Genomic DNA, 21796 nt, shown 5'->3' with positions numbered 1-21796 from the left:
TTCTAAGTGCTAGTTGACTCCCCATATTCCTGCAGTGTCTAGGGCTGGACCTGGGGCCAGAACCAGGAGCTGGGTACTCAATTCAGGTCTACCCAGAGGGGTGGTAGAGATCCAACCACTGGAATCAGCACCTGTGCCATCCCGGAGTGTGCAGGAGCAGGAGGCTGGAGCAGAAACTGAACCCAGACACAGATACGGGCGTCTTTGCTGCCAGGCCAGACACCTGCCCTGGACTATTTTGATGTAATCCCTTCCTCCTGCTATCAGCAAAGTAGAAATCCTGGTGAAGGGCTCATGCCTTGCCTCGCTGCCCTGTGACATGCTCAATCCCCACAATGTCTCTATCCCTCAAGGGCATCACCTACTGCAATTGAGGGCCCTCCTGGGAGACGCAGGGTGCAAACAGGCACAGGTAGGCAGGCAGGCCCCCTACCTGCAGGGAATTCTTCTCTGCTTGTGGAACCAGGAGTGTCAATAAGTGCAGGGGCACATAGTGGAGTGGGGGTTGGATCTCTAAGAATAATGTAACTTAAAGGGTAAATGATTATGATTTTTTTTGCAGCCTTACCTATTATGTTTCCATTTTATTCATTTGCTTTTGTGGGTAATGAACATTCATTATATACCTTTGAACAGAGGGAAAAGAACTAAGACACTTTGTAAACGCCAAGGGTGCCTGGCCTTTCATTCTTATTGCTGCTTCCTGCACAAGTCTGGGTGATCAGGTTGCCTGGTCTACAGGGGGCAGCTATTAGGGTATCAGATCAGGTAAGTGGGAAGACGACGTGGCTCCAGGTATAGGATGGCTGCTGACTGAGGGGCTGGGCAGATGTGGCCCCAGGGTACCATCCTTTCCTTCACTCATTGATTCACCAGATGTCTGTTGAACGCCTGTGGTACTCAGAACGGATCTGGGTCCTAGGATATACGGCCGTGAATGCAGAAGACAAAGTCTCTACCCCATGGGATTTGAGTGGGAAGAAAGCCACAGGAAACAAGGCTGGTGGGAGCCAACACCATGGATGACTGGCAGGGGTGGTTCCTGGGCAGAGGGGGAAGGGTGTGGCCTTCCAGCAGGTGGCCTAGAAGCGTCCCGCTGGGAAGGATCTGAGGAGGGCTTTGTCTGCAGTGAGCCCACGCCTGTTAAGTGCTGACTATTGTGAAGCACTGTGTGTGGGTCTCTTGGCCACAGCCGATTTTATTGCTTGCTGCTTTTCTTCTTCACCAAGAAGTAATACTCGGTTCCTCTAGTTGTTATGTGGCAGAAATATAATGCATTCCTCTGAAATGTGTTTTTAAAAAGGGTTCACTTTCTTAAAAAGAGAGAAAGGGAAGTTTTCCATCCTCTCATCAAACCTGGGTAAGTCTGAGGTTGTGAACCTGGATTTTATTCTGGGTCTCCCACATGGGTGCAGGGACCCAAACTTTTGGGTCCACCTTCTGTTGCTTTCTCAGGCATTTTAGCGGAGAGCTGGATTAGAAGTGGAGCAGCTGTGACATGAACTGGCACTGTATGGGATGCTGGTGCTCACAAGGTGGAGGTTCACCCTGCTATACCATGGTGCTAGCTCCAGGGCTCACTTTTTGTCACTGGGGAGTTTAATGATAGTTCTGGCTCCAGATGACTAATTCATGTTAACAGGACCCTGTCTGTCTAGGTCTCTCGCTCCACTTTCCCCAGAGTAGCATCCTTCTCAAGTAGCATTTCTGCATCATTTGTCATGCACAGTTCCAAGTTCACCTCCCGCCAGCTCAGCTCTTGTGCCAGAACGACTGTGTATGTTTTCTTGATCTCCAGTGTAGAGTTGGTTGTGCTCATTGGCCAGGCCAGGTCACATGCCTATCGTTGGAGCTAGGATTGGTTCATCCTGAGTTACAGTGACTAAAAGAGCAGGGGAGGGGCATTGCCCCTACAGAAGAAGATCTGGGTACTGAGCTAACCAGCAGATGCCCAGCTGGCAGTCCTGGCATCCAGAAAGAGGGAAAGGTTGAGAAACACCTGTACCTGGTGGGGGAGACCTTCAAGGGTCCCAGCCTGTCATCAGCGGACCCTGTGACCCTGACCAGCTCTCAGAGAGGGTGGTAGTCTAGTGTGTTCTCTGGGAATCCTCGCTGCTCTTGATCTATCTGATTCAATCACTGGCTTTGGGGCCATCACAGGGTTTTGCATCCTGGTGAACAACACAGGGCTGGTGCTTGTTTATCTTCTGCAGCAAGCTCTTTAGGTGATCTGCTGAGGAAGATGTGGGAGACCTGAGACCTGCCTTTTCTCCAGTGACACTACTGTTCCCTGGCCGCCCCTGCCTGCATCTTGATTCACATGTGGTAGACACGGAAGCTTTGCACACGTTCCAGCCCGGTCGTAGGAAGTGAAGTCACTGTGCTTTTGGTCTCATGCACCCAGAGGCAGAATGGTTCACAGAGGATGGTTTCCCCTGGCTTCACCCTCCAGTGTGAACTTGTCGTTGAAACTGCCTATGACTTCCAGCAGCTGGTGGGGGAGACCAGCTGGGTGCAAGTCAGCGTGCATTTCTAAGACTCCAGTGAGAGAGAGAGAGACCTCAGTCTGAAATTTTGTCTTCATGATGCTGTTTCCCCTGCAGCTATGGGGGGGTGGCAGGTGGTGGGGATTGCTCCATGGTCACTGTGCCGATGCGACTCACTCAGCTTTTGTGTCACTCAGTCATCGGTAAGGGGCAGAGTTGGTGTTGCATGGCAGGGGTGAGTCATCTCAAAGCCGCAAAGCTGTGCATCACCCTCTCCAGGAAGTACTGGCAAGCACACAGCTTGATGAGTGGGCAGCCCTGGGCTATGTGAATGTTGGGGTGGGCAGTGCTACGCAGCAGTCAAGAGCCCTGGCACCATTTCTGCTTCCGAACTGTGTGACCCGGGGCAAGTTACCTGAGGTCTCTGCTCCTCCCTGTGTCGAGCTGCCGTGTGTCTCTCCATCTGTAAATATGGACACAGGAACGCCCACTCATTGGTGCTGTCAGGATGAAATGGAGGCACGCTTCTCAGGCCCTTATCTTCCGAATCACGACTATGGCTGCTGGTGGTGGTGTTGCAGTGTAGCATAGCATTCCCAGCAGCACACATGTATGTGGGCAGGCTAGCCCATTTCCACTTACTGTGTGACCAACTTTACTGTCCTCAGTTGCTCATTGCATAAGTATGAAATTCAATTTTTTTTCTTAAAGACTTATTTTTATTGCAAAGTCAGACAATCAGAGAGGAGGAAAGACAGAGAGAAAGATCCTCCATTTGCTGATTCACTCCCCAAGTGGCCATGATGGCCGGAGCTATGCTGATCCAAAGCCAGGAGCCAGCAGCCTCCTCCAGGATTCCTACATGGGTGCAGGGTCCCAAGGCTTGGCTGTCCTTGACTGCTTTCCCAGGCCACAAGCAGGGAGCTCGATGGGAAGCAGGGCTGCCGGGATTAGAACCAGCACCCATATGGGATCCTGGCATGTTCAAGGTGAGAACTTTAGCCACTAGGCAGTGGTGCCGGGCCCCAGAGTTCAAACTTTCATGTACTGAAATAAATTTGCGCCATCATCACTTGCTACCATGTCAGGTGTACGTGAACAGGAAGCTGGAATCAGCAGCAGAGCTCAGATTCAAACCCAGGCACTTAGGGATAGAATATGGGTGTCCCTAGAGTGGTCCTAACCTGTCCCATACGGGGGGGGGGGGGCTTACCTAATAGCCAGGCTCTTGGCCACTTGAGCTGTTTAGTTCCCATCTCCTAAACCTTGAGAGTGGCATCATACTTGCTTGATGTGTGTGGTTATTTGCTCAAGTTAATCATTGTCAGGGTGAACTTCTGTGTCATTTTTGTGCTCCTGGAAAAGGTTGCCGAATTGTTGCCAAATGCCCCAGTGGGGTTGCTCTGTCGATTTACACATTCCCAGTTGTGAGGTCAAGTGCCTGCCCACTTTCAGTGTTCCCATGTAAGCAATGCTAATTTGAAAGGTTTATGTGCTCTCTTAAGTTCCACTTTATTAGTTACTTGGTAGGTTGTTGTTGCTGGTTTTTTGTTGGTTTTTTTTTTTTTTGGTTTATTGACTGGGTTTATTTGTGAACCATCTATGTTAGAGCAAAGCACTTGAATTTCCTTTTAAACTATTATACCTTTTTCACAAAATTAATATAGACACATCATAAAATTTCAGATAGTGTAGAGATGTGTAATGTGGCAGGTGCAGGTTACCTGGATCAATCCTTTCCCTTCCCTTTTCTCTCTTCCCTTCCTTTCTCTTTCTCTTCCCTCCCCTCTTTTCCCTTTCCCCCTCCTCTGTTCTCCTCTCCTCTCCTCTCCCTCTCCCTCTCCCCTCTCCCTTACCCTTTCCTTCCCTCCCCTTCCGTTTCAAAAGAGAGGATGAGCCGCACAGAAAGTCCCATTTGCTGACTCATTCCCCAACTATTGGCAATGGCTAGGGCTGGGCTAGGACCAAAACTGAAACCCTGGAGCACAGGCAGGCCTCCCAGGGGGTGGCAGGAAGCCATCTCTGCTGCCTCCCCGGGTCTGCCTTAGCAGGAAGCTGGAGTCAGGAGTGGAACTTGAGTGTCAGACTCAGGTACTCTGATGTGTGATGTGGGCATCTGAAATGCTCCACTCGATGCCAGCCCCCACCTCCCCGCATGGTGATAGCTTTGTTATGTAAAGGCCATAGATTGGTTTCAGTAAGTTGATCTTTTCAGAGCCTCAAGGGCAGGTGCTGAGTGTGGGACCTCACTGGCTGTCTTTTCATCTGCCTGCACTCAGCTGTGTGTGGGTGGACTCTGTGCCTGGTCACCTCGTCCTGTGCTTTTGACGGCAGAGTGTTCTGTTTAGAACATCTGGCCATTGAGCTACAAGGACAATGGCAGTCAGGTGATGGCCCCTGTTCTTTCTGCACCAAGGCCCTGGCCCGGGTGAAGATAGCCGAGTAACAGCCTTCACTCTGTACTACATTGACATAATCTCACAACTTCTCTTAAGAAAGTATAAAACCTAATCTCTAGTTTTCCTACTTTGAGACCATGGAATGGGATGTGGAGGCCAAACCATGAGCTTGCGTCTCCGACTGGCAGTGCTGGAACTGGAGCCGCACCCCAACCTTGCCAGGCACTGGGACCACTGCAGAGGTCGGCTTCCCCCCTTCTGATTTTTATCTCTGTACAGCCACTCGCTGTGGCCTTGTATACATGGTTTGCTGTGAATGTAAGCAGGAAGCTAGGAATCTTCCAGTGTGTTCCCCATCTTGTAAAACTTTGAGCCAGTTGGGGATAGGCAGAAGAATCTGTTTCCACAAGGGCTACATGCTTGAATCAGGGCTCATCAGGAGGGAGAGCATCTTTGGGTAGGAAAAGATGGTTGCCATGGCAACAGCTACACCTGTTCCTAGTGCAGTCTGGCTGGAAGCTAAAAGTTAGCAAGTGCCAGAGAATTTGTCTTTTTCTGCCTTGGACTTTGGATGAGCCATGATGAGCCATGTTTGACCCTAATGTTTGGTAAAAGGCTGGCAAATGACTTTTTGTCTCCCTTGTTTATACCTCTTGTGGATTAGGTGTCTGGAAACATCCCGCGTCACTTGTCATGCTCCAGGGCTGGTTGGCTGTGAGCCTTAGTAGCTGTGAGGCATTTCCAAGTCTTACTCCTCAGGGCTACAGCCTGCTCATCTGTACAGCGCTTGTCCTCAGAATGAGGATTTAGTGAGTTCATCAACATGAAAAGCACAGTGTAAATAATACTGTAACTGGGAAAGTAAGGGTTGTTCAAAGAGTTTGTGGAAAGTGGAATCAAAGGATATGTGTATTTTGATGCAAATGATTATTTAGAATTCTGTGCTTATTTTTTTTCCCTTATTAATGTGTTTAAAAAATTTACATGAAAGGGAAAGAGAGCGAGTATTCGTGTGTGTCGGGGGGAGGGTGGGCAAATAAACGAACTGAGATAGAGTTCTTCTATCCAGTGGTTCATTCACAGCGGGGTCTGGGCCAGGCTCAAACCAAGAGCTGGGAATTCAGTGTGGATCTCCTATGTGGGTTGCAGGGACCCAAGACCTGGGGTCATCACCTGTTGCCTCCCAGGGTGTGCACTGGCAGGAAGCTAGACTCAGAAGCGGAGCCAGGACTCCAACCCTGGTGCTCTGATACGGGCTGGGCGCATCCCAAGGGTTCCTTTGCCCAATGCTCACCCCCTTGCATAAGTTTCTCATACTATTCATTTTCCTGTGCATTTTGTGAAGATCCCTTATCTGTACATGGATTTCAATTATTTTTTACACCAAAAAAATGGACTTTCAATTCCATTTTTGTGAAGGTGTCGAAGCGTGCTGGCATTTCCCTCTCTGGTTCAGAAGTACTAGCCTCCCCCATAACCCCCTTGACTTTCTTGCCTCTAGCTGTCTTGGAGGTCAGGCGGGACTTGGTCGGGTAGCTTGTTGTGTGTGGTGGGGCTCAAGTCGTATCTGCCTGAATGGTGCCCTTGGCACCAGCTTTACGTCTCCCCCTCCCCACTCCACCACCTAATGTGCTCTGACAAGTCAGCCACGGCCCCTCCCCCGAGGCCCTATGACAGTTTGGGAATAAACATGTTTTATATGTGTGGCCTTAGTCATTGCCAAAAACAGCATTTATGGAGATTCTAATTAAAAAGCAGTATTTATGGAGTTGGGAGACTGTGGTGGGTCCTGTATCAGAGTCAATGAACTGTTTTAAGCAACGTGGGCTAATTTGAGTGTTTTTTGGTGTTTTTAGCTGTTAGAATCAACAGAACATTTATTAGAAATGTCCCTTTCTGAGGACTTTTTTTTTTTTTGGAATAGTGATGCTGTTTTGCATGTGTCGGACCACCTCCATGCTGACTTATTAGCTTCTGATCAATACGTTGTTACATGAAGCTGGAAGACTTTCCTTAACTCCATCCAGGGAGAAGTGTCTGTCGGACCGTAGGGTGTCTGTAGATAAAGTTTTTTGAGTCAGAGCTGTTTAGAATTTCAAACCATGACTTCACCCTTTGGTTTCTGATATGGAAATAATTTGGTAGAATCATCCCAAAAATAGCTTATATCTGCAAATAAAGATTTTTTAAAAAAAGATTTATTTTTATTATTTTTTTTATTGGAAAGGCGAATATACAGAGAGGAGAGACAGAGAGGAAGATCTTCCATCCAATGATTCACTCCCCAAGTGAGTGCAACGGCCGATGCTATGCCGATCCGAAGCCAGGAGCCTCTTCCGGGTCTCCCACGCAGGTGCAGGGTCCCAAAGCTTTGGGTCGTCCTCGACTGCTTTCCCAGGCCACAGGCAGGGAGCTGGATGGGAAGTGGGGCTGTCGGGATAGAACTGGCGCCCATATGGGATCCCGGGCATGCAAGGCGAGGACCTTAACCACTTGTGCCACCGCGCCGGGCCTGCAAATAAAGATTTGAAATGAAAAGTTCATGGAGGTTTTTATTTTGTTTTTAATACCTTGTATTTCACCCAAATCCCTTCAAAACATTGCAAGAACTCAGCCATTGGTTTCTCATTCTCCTGCAATCAGGCTGGTGAGACTCATGAATGGACCCAGTGCAGTTTCCTGCTTGGTAAGGCAACAATGCTTTGTCGTTCTTTCATTCATTCACACTGGCCCTCTTCTGATATCTACTGCCATGTGTCACTCCTGTCTTGGTTGCAGGTTGGCCTTTGTTCTGGTCATGGAGTCCCTCCAGCTGATCCTGTGCCCATGCCCTGGTGGGTTTAGCTTCCTCTCCCACTCTTACGCAGGGCTCCTTTCTCCTCCTCCTTCCTCGCACCTTAACAAGAGCGGTGAGGTGCCCAGTCCAGTTCAGTGCTATGATTCTGGGGATGGCCCCTAGGTCTTTGGCCTGCACAGTGATTGGTCAGCTCTCCCAGTCACTACTAACTGTCCAATATGCTTTTGGGAAAAAAAAATCCTTCTTTTCCAAGTCTGGATGTTGTCTGCAAATCAAAGCTGATCTTGGGCCCGGCGCGGTGGCGCAAGTGGTTAAGTCCTCGCCTTGCACGCCCGGGATCCCATATGGGCGCCGGTTCTAATCCCGGCAGCCCCGCTTCCCTTCCAGCTCCCTGCCTGTGGCCTGGGAAAGCAGACGAGGACGGCCCAAAGCTTTGGGACCCTGCACCCGCGTGGGAGACCCGGAAGAGGCTCCTGGCTTCGGATCGGCATAGTATCGGCCCGTTGCGGCTCACTTGGGGAGTGAATCATCGGACGGAAGATCTTCCTCTCTGTCTCTCCTCTCTGTATATCCGCCTTTCCAATAAAAAATAATAAAAATAAATCTTAAAAAAAAAAAAAAGCTGATCTTTCTGTTACCTTGATGTGTTTGCGGGAGTTTTGAAATTACAGATTTCCCTATTGTAAATAATAATAATAATAATAATAGTAATGGAACCTCTGTCATTAAATGTTTAACTTAAGGGTGTGCAGTAGTTAAGTTGCAGGTGGGAGGCCTGCCTCCTGTGTTGGAGTTCCTGGGTTCAGTTCTGACCCGTTTTCCTGTACAACTTCTTGTCATGTGACGGTGATGGCTCAAGAACTTGGGTCCTCTGCTACCTCTGCAGGAGACCTGGATGGGCCTCTGGGCTCCCAGCTTCAGTCTGGCCCAGCCCTAATGTTTGCAGGCATTTGGGTAATGCATTAGTGAAGGGAAGATCTCTGTCTCTCAGCCTTTCACATAAAGAAAAAACAAGTAAGTAATTTTAATTAAAATTATATTTTGCTGAAGTACAATATGAACACCAGTGAATCCACATGGCTTTTTATTCATAGTGATGAAAAGGCCAATGCAAGAGCCTCATCGCCGATCCTTGCTCTTTGAAGGGTCAGGATTGGTGTCTGGCCTAAGAGCTGGAACCTCCACCCCTACATCCTCCAGCACCCACCGTTGAAGCGCTTGAGTTAGGTTCCCGGCTTCCCGGTTTCAGCTTCCCGCATGTGTCAGGCCCTGGGAAGTGACAGGTGATAGCTCAAGGTGCTGCGTTCTTGCTGTTCACATGGGAGACTTGTACTGAGTTCTCAGTCCCTGGCTCTAGTCCTGGGCCTGGAATTGGTTCTGGGTGTGAACCAGTGGCTAAGGGCTCTGTGGCTCTGCCCATCCACACACACATGCACTCACACCAGGGTGCTTCTAAAATCGAGTGAAGTCTGAGGACACTTTGTGTGAAGAGTGCCAACTGGCGATGCTGGCGCAGGGCCTGGCACAGAAGAGGTGCGTGTGTGTGTTTGTCTCCTTTTCTCTGTTGTTGCTGCTTTGGCAGAGACAGTGGCATCTGTCCCCTTGTTCCAAGCAGCTGTGTGATTTCACTTCAGTTCTCTGAGCCTCAGATTATTTTATCTGTAGAATGGGAATACATAAAAGCAACTAGAAAAATTGTTTTGGGGGGGACTAAATGAGTATATATCTGTAGTGTCTGGTGTATCTATACATTTATTGGTTAAAAAAAAAAAGTAAACCCTTAGGGCCAGTGTTGTGGTATAGTGGGTAAAAAGCTGCTGCCTGCAGTGCCAGTATCCCTTTTGGCTGTCAGTTCAAGTCCTGGCTGTTCCATTTCCAATCCAGCTCCCTGCACATGTGCCTGGGAAAGCAGGGGAAGATGGTTCAAGTATTGGGCTGCTGCACCTACGTGAGAAACCTAGGTTAACCTGGCTTTGGCCTCCTCATCCCTGACTGTTGCAGCCATTTGAGGAGTGAACCAACAGATGGATGGAAGATCTGTTTCAGCTTCTGCCTTTCCTTCTCTAACTTTACTTTTCAAACATAGATAGATACATCTTTTTTAAAAAAAGTGAACCCTTAAAAATGTCATCACAACAGGTTGAGGATCCCCAGGTTCATAGATCAGAGGTCAGTGGTGCTGGTGCGTTGGGGTACCCATGCTCTAAATTTACATCCATTTCATCAGCAGAGAGCTGGGATTTTTTTTTGTGCAGACCAGGGGAGGGTTAGTGTCAGTGACTGACTCTTGGAAGGCTGAACCCTCAGCAGTCCTGGTTAGAAAAAATACATGCTGGGGTTGGGGTAAGAACAGGCTCCCCCTGCCCCCCCCCCCCCCCGCCCCAGGAGAAACTAGAAAAACATCAATGTGCTGCTCCTTGATTAAAGGGTAGAGAACTAATGATCCTTTCCGGAGGGCCCTCTGCTGGGCTGTGACCTGGCGTGCAGCAAGTGGATTTCCTTAGGATGGAAGGAAGCCTTTCCCAATGGAAACAGAAGCCTGTCCCATTGGAGACGGGCAGTGATGCATGTGGATGGCTGTGGAGGAGCGGGGCAGGCGAGGGAGACCCAGCAGCCCCTTGCTTTGAGAAGCAGCCCCTAAGCACTTGAGAGGCACCTTTTGCAGGTCAACACTTTGGCTGTGAAAAAAACAAAGTTCTTAAATTAGGCTTCCAAAAGCAGAACATCCCTTTAAAAATATTTGACAAATGAGACCAGCTGAAGTGTTAACTAGCGCGGGCAACCAGCTCTCCCCTAATAATGATGTGTGTCAGGAAGCCGACAACGTGGTAACCAGGAAACACGGTTTCCCCTCTTGTTGAATAAATGCGAATAATAGCCCTTCTAGTTTCTTTAGTAAAGGAAAAGGAATGAGAGTGTACGTGTTGTGGATGGACTTTCTAATGAGCCTGGGGTAGGACATTTGTGCCAGGCTCTTCTGTGAATCTGCAGATGTCAGGAAAATGCAGAAGGATCTTACACATCCTTGTGGAGCACCTGCTTTATTCCAGAATGTCTGTAGGGTAGAAAGAGAGTGTTGGATCATTGAAGGGGGGGCGGGGCATCAGTGCTGTGCACAGTAGGTTGAGCTGCTATTTGCAGTGCCAGCATCCCATATGGGAACTGAGTCAAGTCCTGGCTGCTCCACTTCTGATCTAATTCCCTGCTGATGTGCTGGGAAGGCAGCAGTGTTTAGCCTAAAGTGCTTGTGGGCCTTGAACCCATGAGGGAGACCCAGAAGAAGCTGAGCTCCTGGTTTTGGCCTGGCCCAGTCCTGACTACTATGGCTAATTTGGGAGTGAACCAGCAGATAGAAGTTTTTTTTAAAAACTCTGTCTTTAAAATACATACAATAAGTAAATTGGGACAGCTGTGTTTGCCCAAATCTATCTTAAGGTTGGAAGCAGAGGGGTGGGGAGGTTGTGTAAGTTGCCCAAGGTCACTAAATGCACTTTGGCCTGAACCCAGGTCTTGGAGACTGCAGCACTGCTGCTCTAACCAACTGGCATTACTGCTGTCTGTCTGTGGTGGCCTGACTCGTTGCAGAAAGATTTGCAGTAGCCGAGCAACCGGTGGGGAGGCGAGTGAGCAGCCTGCAGCCCGTCCTCAGACCTGAAACCTGGGGTTGGGCAGGAGTGTTGGTCAGTTTGCTTGTCAGATTGTGACTGTTTCTCATAGCGTGGGGGTGGGGGTGTAGGAGGTGGGAGTGGTGAGGTGGCCTGCGGGTCTAGTTAGCTGAAGGCTGTTTGGGCATCTTGTCAGCATTATTCCATATAAAGAGAGTGAGGCAAGATGCTGGGGTTAGCAAGGTAAAAGTTGTGCATAGCCCGAAGCACTCTTGCAAGTCCTTGGGAAAGGGGTCCTGCCGGAAGCCTGCCATGCCATCTCGTACTGTGTCCTTGATGGCCAGCGTTGCTTCTGGACAGCTCCAGACTACGTAGTCAGCCTGGCACCTGAGTACACTTTTGTTTACAAGGTGCCAGTTCAGGCCCCAGCTCAACCTGCAAGAGGGCTGGGGAGAGAGTGATGGCCAAGTGCAGGTCCATGGCCCATCCCTGCCTTGACATGGGGCCCCTGCCTAGTGCTCAGAGGGCCGCCTGGGATGGCCTCAGCCGTGGGAAGTGTCCCTTCCTCCCCAACCCCATCTCTCTGTGCACATGATTGTGTGCAGGCGCTTGCAGCCTGTCTAGAGAACGATTCTGCGACACTGTTGACCACAGATGTGCTGAGAGCAAGCACAGTACATTCTTTTCTCAGCGGTTTATTGGGCTCTTACTCAATGCAGGGAATGCAAGGATCACCTAGTCCCTGTAGAGCTTTACCTGTACTAACTTACCGTGTCCTCCAGCCACTCTAGGAGGGTGGCCTGCTGCTTCCTGAACTTTACAGTCTGGGGAGTTAGGGATCAGAGAAGTTATGTCACTTGCCCAGTGACACTCCGCTGGTGAGTGGCCAGAACTGGCTCCAATGTCCATATTCCTGTCTACTGGGTCAGACCAGCACTACTTTGCATTGGTTTTGCATGTTATCCTGAGCCATTCTTCCAGAATCCTGCACTTTTTGGAAAGCTGTCTAAAAGACACAGCTTTGCAGAAAGGAACATGTAGAAGGGAGATGCAGCAAAAGGCAGGGAGGTGTGGAGGATGGGTTGGGTGTCGCTGCTGGATCTCTCAGCACTGGAGGAAGGGAAGGCATTGGAGAGAGGGAGAAGAAAGGCAGGAGGCCAGGAGGTGTGGGCCTTTTTGTCCTTGTACAAGGACTCATTAAATGTATTTCTCAGGCACAGGGACTAGAAGGGCGGGAGTCTCACAGGACTAAGCCTTTTACATCCCTTCCTAGGCTTAGTAGAATGTATGTGCTTGGTTTTTATTTATAGAAGTCTTCCTTCTGGAGTGGCAGGGAGTAGGACTTTGTTCCATACTAGTAATCCATGAGAATCTTTCCATTGGATATATATGATGTATCCAAATAAACAAATCTATCTCACTCTCGCTTGTACCATGTATGCATAGACTGTTAAGTCCATTCACAATGTTATGCATCCCTCACTTGCTAATTCCAGAATCTTTTCATCATCCTCAAAAGGAACTCTGTACCCACTCAGCAGTCACTGTGCTCCAGCCCCACTCTTCCCCTACACTCTGGCACCTGCCAAGCCACTGTCCAACTCTGGACATTTCAGGTAAATGGAACTGTACAACATGTGGACACTGGGTCTGGAAGCTTTCAATTTGTGTGATGTTTTCAAGGGCCTGTGTATCAGTGCTTCACACGTTTAGTGATTAAGCAATATTTTTATTGTAAAAGGCGTTTTGTTTATCAATTCGCTTGCTGATACACATTTAATCCATGCCTTTTAACTATAGCTAGTGTGGAGCCAGGAATGTGGGCCCAGACCTTTTGGTACGTGTGCTATCCTGAATATGTAAGGAGTTCTCATATACATCAGTTTAAGCACAAAAGCCATATATATGTGAGTTCAACAGGCTTGAACCACAAACGCCATAATGTGCATATTGTTGTCCAGCCCTTGCTGTTGTGGGCATTTGGGAAGTGAACCAACAGATGGAAGATTTCTCTGTATCCTTTCTTTCTTCTCCTCTTCCTTCTCTATTTCAGTTGCTCTGCTTTAAAATAAGCAAATAAACCTGTAGGGAAAAGAAAAACTGCAGCAGAGCTCATCACCCCATAGCTGATCCCTCGACCCTGCTGCCTGCTCTGCCCTGCCCACCATTCAGCATCAGACTACCTGAGTATCACTAGCCTGGGAAAAAATCAAAATTCCAAGCATGGTCTCTACTGGCTGTATTTTACTTTCACCCCATCATAACATCAAAAAGTCTTAGGGGCTGGTGCAGTGGCCCAACAGGCTAATTTGGTAAGCATTTGTATGGTCACTGGTTCTAATCCTGGTCACTCCACTTGGATCCAGCTCTCTGCATATGACCTGGGAAAGCAGATCATAAGCACGTGGAGACCTACAAGAAGCTCCTGGCTCCTGTCTTTGGACCAGTTCAGCTCTGACTGGTGTGATCATTTGGGGAGTGAACCAGTGGATGAAAGATCTCTCTCGTGCCTCTTTTCTCTGTAGATCTGCCTTTCAAATAAAAATAAATCTTTTTAAAAAGTCTTAAGCTCTACCCTTTAAGTCATAAAGCATCTATATTATAAAATACATAGAATTATATTATCATATAGTTATAGTATGACAGAATAACCTAATAAAGTTACTGTGAGACATAGCTCATGTAGGTAAAGTGCGTCATGCCCGGCCCATCTGACTGAATCATTGCTAATTATTGTGATTATGTATGTTTTGCAATAATATTTTGCATGTTTTGCAATAATTGCAAACATTAAAATAATACTAAAATCATATGCAAAACCACAAAAAATATAAGAAGGTAAAATAATATTGCAAATATGCTGTGGCTAGCAATGTGTAGAACCAGCACACCTATCCTTCAGTTCCATGCTGTTGGCTTGGGAGCAGGAAGCTCATCAAATAACCGTGAAGGCAAAATCCTGCTGTCACACAGTGACCAAAACACCATAGGATTTGATGTCAGATAGCTCAGATGAGTATTTTGTTGTCACCCGTGTGATAATAATCAAATCACTTATTATTCCTAAGTCTTAGTTTTTAGTGAACACTAGCTCACAAGGCAATAGTGAGGTTAACTACTTACAGTGTTAACATAGGCTTTGGTAAGTACTCAATACCTACTGCTATTACAATTACCTTCTAGTTAGCTTTTGTGTGTGGTGGCATCAAGGAAGATTTTACTCAGTTCTGACCATCTTCAAGGCACTGTCACCACATGCTTTCAGACTTGCTGATGCCAGCAGGGAGGTTGTCAAGGACTGTCATATACTCAACCACACTCACCCTGTTTGTTTATTAGTGGCTAAGAAAAATCCTTTTCTGCAAACATGAATTCTAAATATCTACATTGGCAGACACCATACTTGGAGTGGGAGGAATAATTTATCATTCCCTGGAGACTTTGAAAAAGGTATCATTGTGGGTCTGTTGGCAAACTGTAGACTTTGATTCATGTACAGGTTGGAAACTGGGTATTCCCCATGTGGAGGACCCCCCTGGACTTACCTGTCATGAGCTGCCTCCATCCCTTCTAAGGAAACTTGGTCACGTTGTGAGGTTCACAAACTAGGAAGCGCAAGCATCCTCTTGCTTGGCAGTGGTTGTGACTGCTGCAACATAAGTGTGTATTTGGTGCAGAGGTTGATACTCCCAGTGTGTTTGTAGCAAGGGTGAGTTCCAGGCTGAGCTGGAGCTGGCAGCAGCCCCTGGTGCCCTGGCGGGAGCTATTTATGTGTACACCAAGGAGGACAAAGAGCTGGGGTGTTGCATCTCAGTTATAACTTCAGCTTATATCTTTGCAGGGGGACACGTTGACTGTTGTTCCATGCTCAGGAACAGGGAAGGGGTCTTGAATGCACTTGCCTGTTGAGCATTGCACAAAGTTTCAGGTCACCTTGTTTGTCTGGGCTGCTTCTCGGGCATCTTTCTCTTTGATAGACCTACGTGTGAAACCAGCGCTGTCCTCCAGCTGTCCACCCAAAGAATAATGAACACGTTGTCTTTTCTCTTCCTCTAGGCTGAAACGGCAGCGGCAAAACAACTTTCCCATGTTTCCCTCTCCTAGAGCCTGGCATTTCAGAGGGGTAAGTGTCCGTACTGGGCAGCACCCACGTGCTGCTGAGCAGCTTATTCTGTATATGAGTTCTGACCCCCATAGGGAGCGCTGTGTGTGCTAGTTTTCTTGGAAGAGTCAGCTGAGTGTACTTTGCTCTTTGGGGAAGTCTTTCCATTGGTGGATGTGGCTTCAGTAAGACATCCAGCTGTCATCCACAAGTGTTGTTCTGCCTTGGATGCTGTGGGCTCCAGGAAGCCTCCAATAAGGAAGTCAGGAGGTGTCCAGGTCAGAGAGACTGGTGTCAGGATAGTTTCCTTTGGGATCTGGAACCTATGTGTGCAGTGAAGGAAAAGTGAGAAATGGACAGTCTGGATTTGTGCCTTCAAGGGCTGAGTGGGCTTTGTTTTCCAGAAGTCTGTGAACTTTCAACAGATCTTAAAGGGAATCACAAAATTTTCCCAAGTATGAAGCAGTTCATTAGTAGAGGTGGTGACATGATCAGACCCACACTCCTCGTGACACAAGATTGTCTGCCTTCCTTGACAGTAACGACGATGAGGATGATGATATGAAGGTCATGGTACACGGCAGTCCTACTGTGTGCTGTCACGTGTTCTGGTGCTGACCTCAGAAGCGCACCTGTGCACGTGTGGAGCTTTGTCTCACCTGCAGGCATTTGAATGTGCTGTTACTTCTGCCCAGAGCAGTCTCCCTTGCCTAGCACCACATTTCTACACTTGCTTCTTTTGGCACAGCAATTTCACTGCCACCTCATGTGGAAGAGCCTGCTCCCCCAAGTCTGAGCTACAGAGAGAGAGAGACCTGTAGTCATCGGTTCACTTTCCAAATGGCCACACAACAACTATGGTTGGATCAGGCTGAAGCTCAGAACTCCACCTAGATGGGTGCCTGGGCCCAAGGACCTGGACCATTTTCTGCTGCTTTCCTGAGCACATTAGCAGGGAGCTAGATGGAATGTAGAGCAACCAGGATTCAAACTAGTGCTTATATATGATGCTGGTGTTGTAGGCAATGACGTAACTCCCTGAGCCATACCAGCCTCAGCCAATCACACTTTACAGTCCTGTGTAAAGCTCATTATTTTCCCCAAATATTTCATTAAAAATAATTATGGATGATGGCACTAGGTTAACACAGGTTATAATATCCTGCTTACCAAGTACAAGAAAAAGCTGCTGAAGTAGATATGTGTGCCTTAATGAATGCAAGTCAGATACCTCCTAAGCTGTTGACAAGGCTCTGGATAAGATCCCTCTTTTTCAAAGTAAGTTCGGCTGAATGGTCATAGCCATTCATCGGAAAAAGACCTGGTTGATTAATACAACTAAGACAGTCTGAGCATGCCAAGTTTAGTATGCTCACTGCTGCAGGGCTTCTCTGTGCCTTTGATGTGTTGATATTTATGGGGAATCTATAAGCAAGAGTTGGTGGAGTCTTTAGCATTTTCTGAAGTCCTTGACCATGTTATTCAGATAGTTTGTACACACTTTGTAATACACAGCGTTTATAATTCATTTTGAATTTGGAGGGTTTTTTTTGTGTGTGAACAGGGGACCTTTTTTTTGTTAAGATTTATTTTTAAAGGCAGACTTTACTGAGAGAGGAGAGAAAGAGAACAAGTTCTGCAGCTTGTTGGTTCACTTCCCAAATGGCTGCAGCAGCCAGAGATGAGCTGATCTGAAGTTGGAAGCTGGGAGGGGGCCCAAGGCCTTGAGTCATCCTCCACCACTTTCCCAGCCCCCAGGTACAGAGAACTGAATTGGAAGCAGTGCCACTAGGAAATGAACTGGTGCCCATGTAGGGTGTTGGTACCAACAGGTATGATATGCCACTGTTCTAGCCCCCCGAGTGCCTCTTTGAAGGACTGTCTTCCCTGCTGTTCCATCCACCTTCCCTTAGTGTGGCTCCTTTAGGCATCTGTAGTTGTTTGCCAAGGGTTATTTGTCCATGCAGGGCCACCAACTGCCCACATTTGCCTGGAGATTGCCTGGGTTTAGCACTGGAAGTCCTGCACCTCTAGACACACCTTGATCTCAGGGTAACTGAGGCTGTTGATGACCTTAGGAAACCTTGGCAACTCTTTCCCCTGGGAAAAAGTTTTGTGAGGTTTTGAACTGAGCTTCTGTTTATAAATCTTGCTGCCCAGAGGAGCCCATTAGAGACATACCTTGTTTGTATGTCTCTCTGCCTTCCTCAGGCCTGCCATGCTGACATTTAAGATTAGTAATCGGTGGGGCTGGCTTTTTGTCTAGTGTGGTTAAGACATGCACCTACCTCTCATATCAGAGTATCTGGGTTTGATGCCCTCCTCTGGCTCCTGACTCCGGCTTCCTGCCAATGTGGATGCTGAGCTGCAGCAGTGATGGCTCAAGTGATTGGGCTCCTGCCACCCATGTGGGCAACCTGGATTGAGTTTCTGACTTCTGGCTTTATAGGAATTTGGAGACTGAACCAAGTGCAGATAGGATCTTCTCTTCTCTTCTCTTCTCTTCTCTTCTCTTCTCTTCTCTTCTCTTCTCTTCTCTCTCTCTGTCTCTCTCTGTCTCTCTCTGTCTCTCTCTGTCTCTCTCTGTCTCTCTCTTTGTCTGTCTCTCTGTCTCACGTCTGTTTGTCTTACACATACAAAATAAATTTCTCCTGGCCGCTGGGACTTATTTGCATCATAAACCAGTGAGAGGAGGCTCAGGGACTGCCTGGCCAGTTGCCAGGCTCCTCTGTGGCTAGGTTGATTTCTCTCTTTGAGTAGCTCCTCACTGACATGGAGGGGGTGGAAAGGGACCCACCTCTGTGAGTGTGTGTGTGTGTGTGTGTGTGTGTGTGTGAGTGGGTGGTGGTGGTGGTGGTTTGCATGGTGATTGAACTTGAAGGAGCAGAAGGTCATGGAATGCTTGGGTAAATACAATGTCGGCAGCACCACTCTGCTGATGCAATTGCCCATCCCAAATTTGAGCAAGCGCAAGGACAGTGTGCTTCAGTGGGCACTTTGTTTTCTTCTTTATTTGGAAACAAAAGTTGTGGAATCTCCATAATAGAAATTTTTAAAGTATTGATATACCCACAGAGAAAAATCTCACTAAGCATTACAGTGTCATTCCTCTTCAGCTTGTAAAGAAAAAAAAAAAGATTCCATGTTAGTTTTCTCACTCAGAAAGATTGGGGTTAGAAGTGAGAATGGGGACAATGGTGAGAAGTGAATTGCGACAGACCCACATTGCCTTGGGCGAGGAATGCATAGGGTGGGTGATCTGGGCAGACAAGATCTCAGGGGCTGAGGATTAGCCTGTGTGGGGAAAGAGAGGTTGTAAAATGATTTTGTCTATCTTACAATTTTAAAATTACTTTACTTGTACATACTTATTAGGTACAGTGTGATGAATCAGTGTAACTATATAATTTGTGTGAAAATACAATAAAGCTACTTAGCATTCCCAGCTCTTTAAGCTTTTTAAGAAAAACTGTTGATGAGCAAGAGTTGTGCATTGAAGAGGCACAGAATGACATTTCAATCCATGTGTACTGTGTGTACTGAGTTTCTCTTATTTCTTCCTGGTTGGAGCCTTCAAGCTCTTTTCTCCTATTTGCTTAGAAGTCATCTAGCAGGTTATAGCAGTCACCGCTACCCCGCTCCATGCTGTGTAAGGCTGGAAACTTACTCCTCTCTGGTGCCCCTTATCCATTCTCCCTCCAGTCCTCTTTCCCCTAAAATAATTAAAAATTTTTTAAAAATTTAAATTAGTGTTTAAGAGATTCAATGTGATTTGTAGATACAATTATAACAACATGATATCCCCTTCCTCCTTCCTGCCCTCCCCTAGAATAGCATTCAAGGAGGTTCTTGCAGAGTGACTCTCACCACAGCCACCATCCCCCCTGCCCAGCCCCCTTCCCTGGGAAGTTCCCTGCAGAGCCACTGCGGTCTTCTGTGCACTACCAGTTGGGTTTGTGGTTTCTGGCGGGAGTGTTTGCCCCCCCTAGAGGTTCAGGAAGTGCCGATGATGACACCTGTTCTTTCCTTAGCAAGTGGTTTAACCCCCTCCTGGGGTATCGTTGCTTCTAACTGCAAGGTGTCTTGGCTGAAGTTTCTGTGACTATCTAAGGGCACTAAGACCCTACCCTGGGTGTTCTCCACCTGCTGGGCCAGTCCTCCTCCACCAGGCAATGGGTGTAGCTGTGCCCAACTTTCTCCAGATCCATGGGTGCTGCAGGTCCGTGGGGAGAGAACATGATTGGTTCATGTGAGAAATATTCAAGACAGAGCAAAAATGAGGCATGCTGGGAATAGCAGAACAGGCTGGTGGGACCGTGGATGTGTCCTGCCCCAAGAGGGCTCCTGTGTCAGGCTGGGGAGATACTGAGCTCTGAATTCGTATCCTTCCTTGTGAAGATATTTGCCTCAGTTCCTCCTGTTGGCTGAGACAGACAGAAACAGAGAGGCTGAAAACAAAGAGGAAAACTTACTAAGAACTATGAAAATGGCAGAAGTAGATCTCTCCCATCACATGCAAGTTGACAAGGAAGTACTCCGCATGGGCCGGTTGTATGTCTTGTTTTATATGCAGGAAGCAATGCTTCAGTAAAGCGTCAACTACATTTTAGAGCCTTCCTTGGTTTACCCAGGTTATTTGGGAAGAAAATTTCTAGACCTGAGCTTAGAAGGGACTTAAGACATTGTAGTCTCAATGTTTTGATTTTTAGGTTAGGATTGCAAAGTCTAGTCATGCTTACAAGTGTAGATAAAACTGGCTCAAGTAGGGCCTGTTGAGGTAGCCTAGTGGCTGAATTCCTTGCCTTGTGTGCACTGGGATCGCATATGGGCACCAGTTCATGTCTTGGCTGTCCTGCTTCCCATCCAACTCCCTGCTTGTGGCCTGGGAAAGCGGTCAAGGATGGTCCAAAGCCTTGGAACCCTCTACCCACATGGAAGACCCAGAAAAAGCTCTTGGCTTCAGATCAGCTCAGCTCCGGCCATTGTGTCCTCTTGGGGAGTGAATCAGCAGACAGAAGATCTTCCTCTCTGTCTCTCCTCCTCTCTGTATATCCTGCCTTCCCAATTTAAAAAAAGCCTGCAGTGAAGCATCTCCTGCACACCCCATCCTTCCCTGCCTCTCATCTCCAGCTTCAGCCAGAGGCTTGCACTCCCTGTGAGTAGTAACTCCATCGTGGCGTGATGTGCCCTGCAACCTCAGGTTCTGCCTGGACTCACTGGGCTGGGAGCCCTGGGGGATGTGGATCCAGAGAATGCTGCCTCCCTGAGGTACAGAAAGGGAATGAGCCTGGCTAGGGTTGCACAGCCAGCAGAGGGTGGAGCTGCTGGGAGTTGGACCTAATTTCCATGTATTTCCAACACTCATCTTCTTGGGCAACATTTTCTTTTTGAACTGCAACATGAGATTATTTAGAAATAAGGGAAATGTTTGCTCTGTCCATCTCATTCTAACCTGCTTATATACAAGAAACTCTTGCAAAAGTGTAATGCAAAATTGAAAACCTTGGAAGGAAGAGGAGTTAGTGGATCAATAGGCAGCCCAGAAGAGAAAAATACACGTCGCCAACAAGCAAAGTCAAACTGCTTATCGTAACTAATCATTTTTTAATGTCAAAAGTCATGCAACAAAGTAATCATGATGTAGTTCTTTGATGTAGCTCTTGCTGGCTGCTGTTCCTAATATATTGCAAATTTTCACTCACCCCCTCCCAAAGCTTTCTAGAATAGATACTGTTATTAGCCCCATTTTCCAGATAAGAAAACCAACAAAAATCATTCCTGAAAGCCCACAGCAGCATTTTGCACCCAAGTAGCTTGGCTTCAGTCCTGTTCTGTAACAGTGTGTTTACTGGAATGTTGTTGCCAGTGACTGCAGAGCATGTCCTGCTGTAAAACATGCCTGTGTAGATTTTAACCAGTCACTACAGAAAAGCAAGCTCAGGTAATACAAAGAACAATCCCGTTTTGTAGGGAGATAGCATGTGAAGCTGTCTCTTCACATGATTGGGATGGGTAAACTCCCAGGGAATTGTTGTATAGTTAGTTATTTTTTATAGAGACTGAATTTTAAAGTTTTCTTTGAACATTTTTAAAAAGATGCATTTTTTTTTATTTATTTAAGAAGGAGAGAAAGGAGAGGAGAAATTGTTTCTGTGTATTCCCCCAATTGGCCATAACAGTCAGGGCTGAGCCGGGTATTTCATCCATATCTCCCACATGGGTGTCAGGGCCTCATGTATTTGGGCCATTTTCCATTGCCTTCCCAAATGCATTAGCAGGGAGCTAGACTTGAAGTGATGCTTTAGTACAGGATATCAGCATTGCAAATGGTGGCTTAACTCCTCATACCACAACACCAGCCCCATGGCTAAAATTTTAAGAGTGTATTTATTGCCTTTAATTAATGA

General features: G+C 47.4%; 1 protein-coding gene across 1 annotated transcript in view; it reads left to right on the top strand.

Moving 5' to 3' along the window:
- ARHGEF3 (Rho guanine nucleotide exchange factor 3) overlaps positions 1-21796 on the top strand; it is a 249310-nt gene that overhangs the window by 40768 nt on the left and 186746 nt on the right. Inside the window, exon 2 of the mRNA XM_040994676.1 lies at positions 15344-15410. Coding sequence (XP_040850610.1) covers positions 15344-15410 — 67 coding nt within the window. The remainder of the gene's footprint in view (positions 1-15343; positions 15411-21796) is intronic.

This window comes from Ochotona curzoniae, unplaced genomic scaffold, assembly GCF_017591425.1.
Source record: "Ochotona curzoniae isolate NIBS_2020 unplaced genomic scaffold, NIBS_Ocur_1.0 contig_908, whole genome shotgun sequence".
Lineage (NCBI taxonomy): Eukaryota > Metazoa > Chordata > Mammalia > Lagomorpha > Ochotonidae > Ochotona > Ochotona curzoniae.
This window is presented reverse-complemented; position numbering and strand designations above follow the sequence as displayed.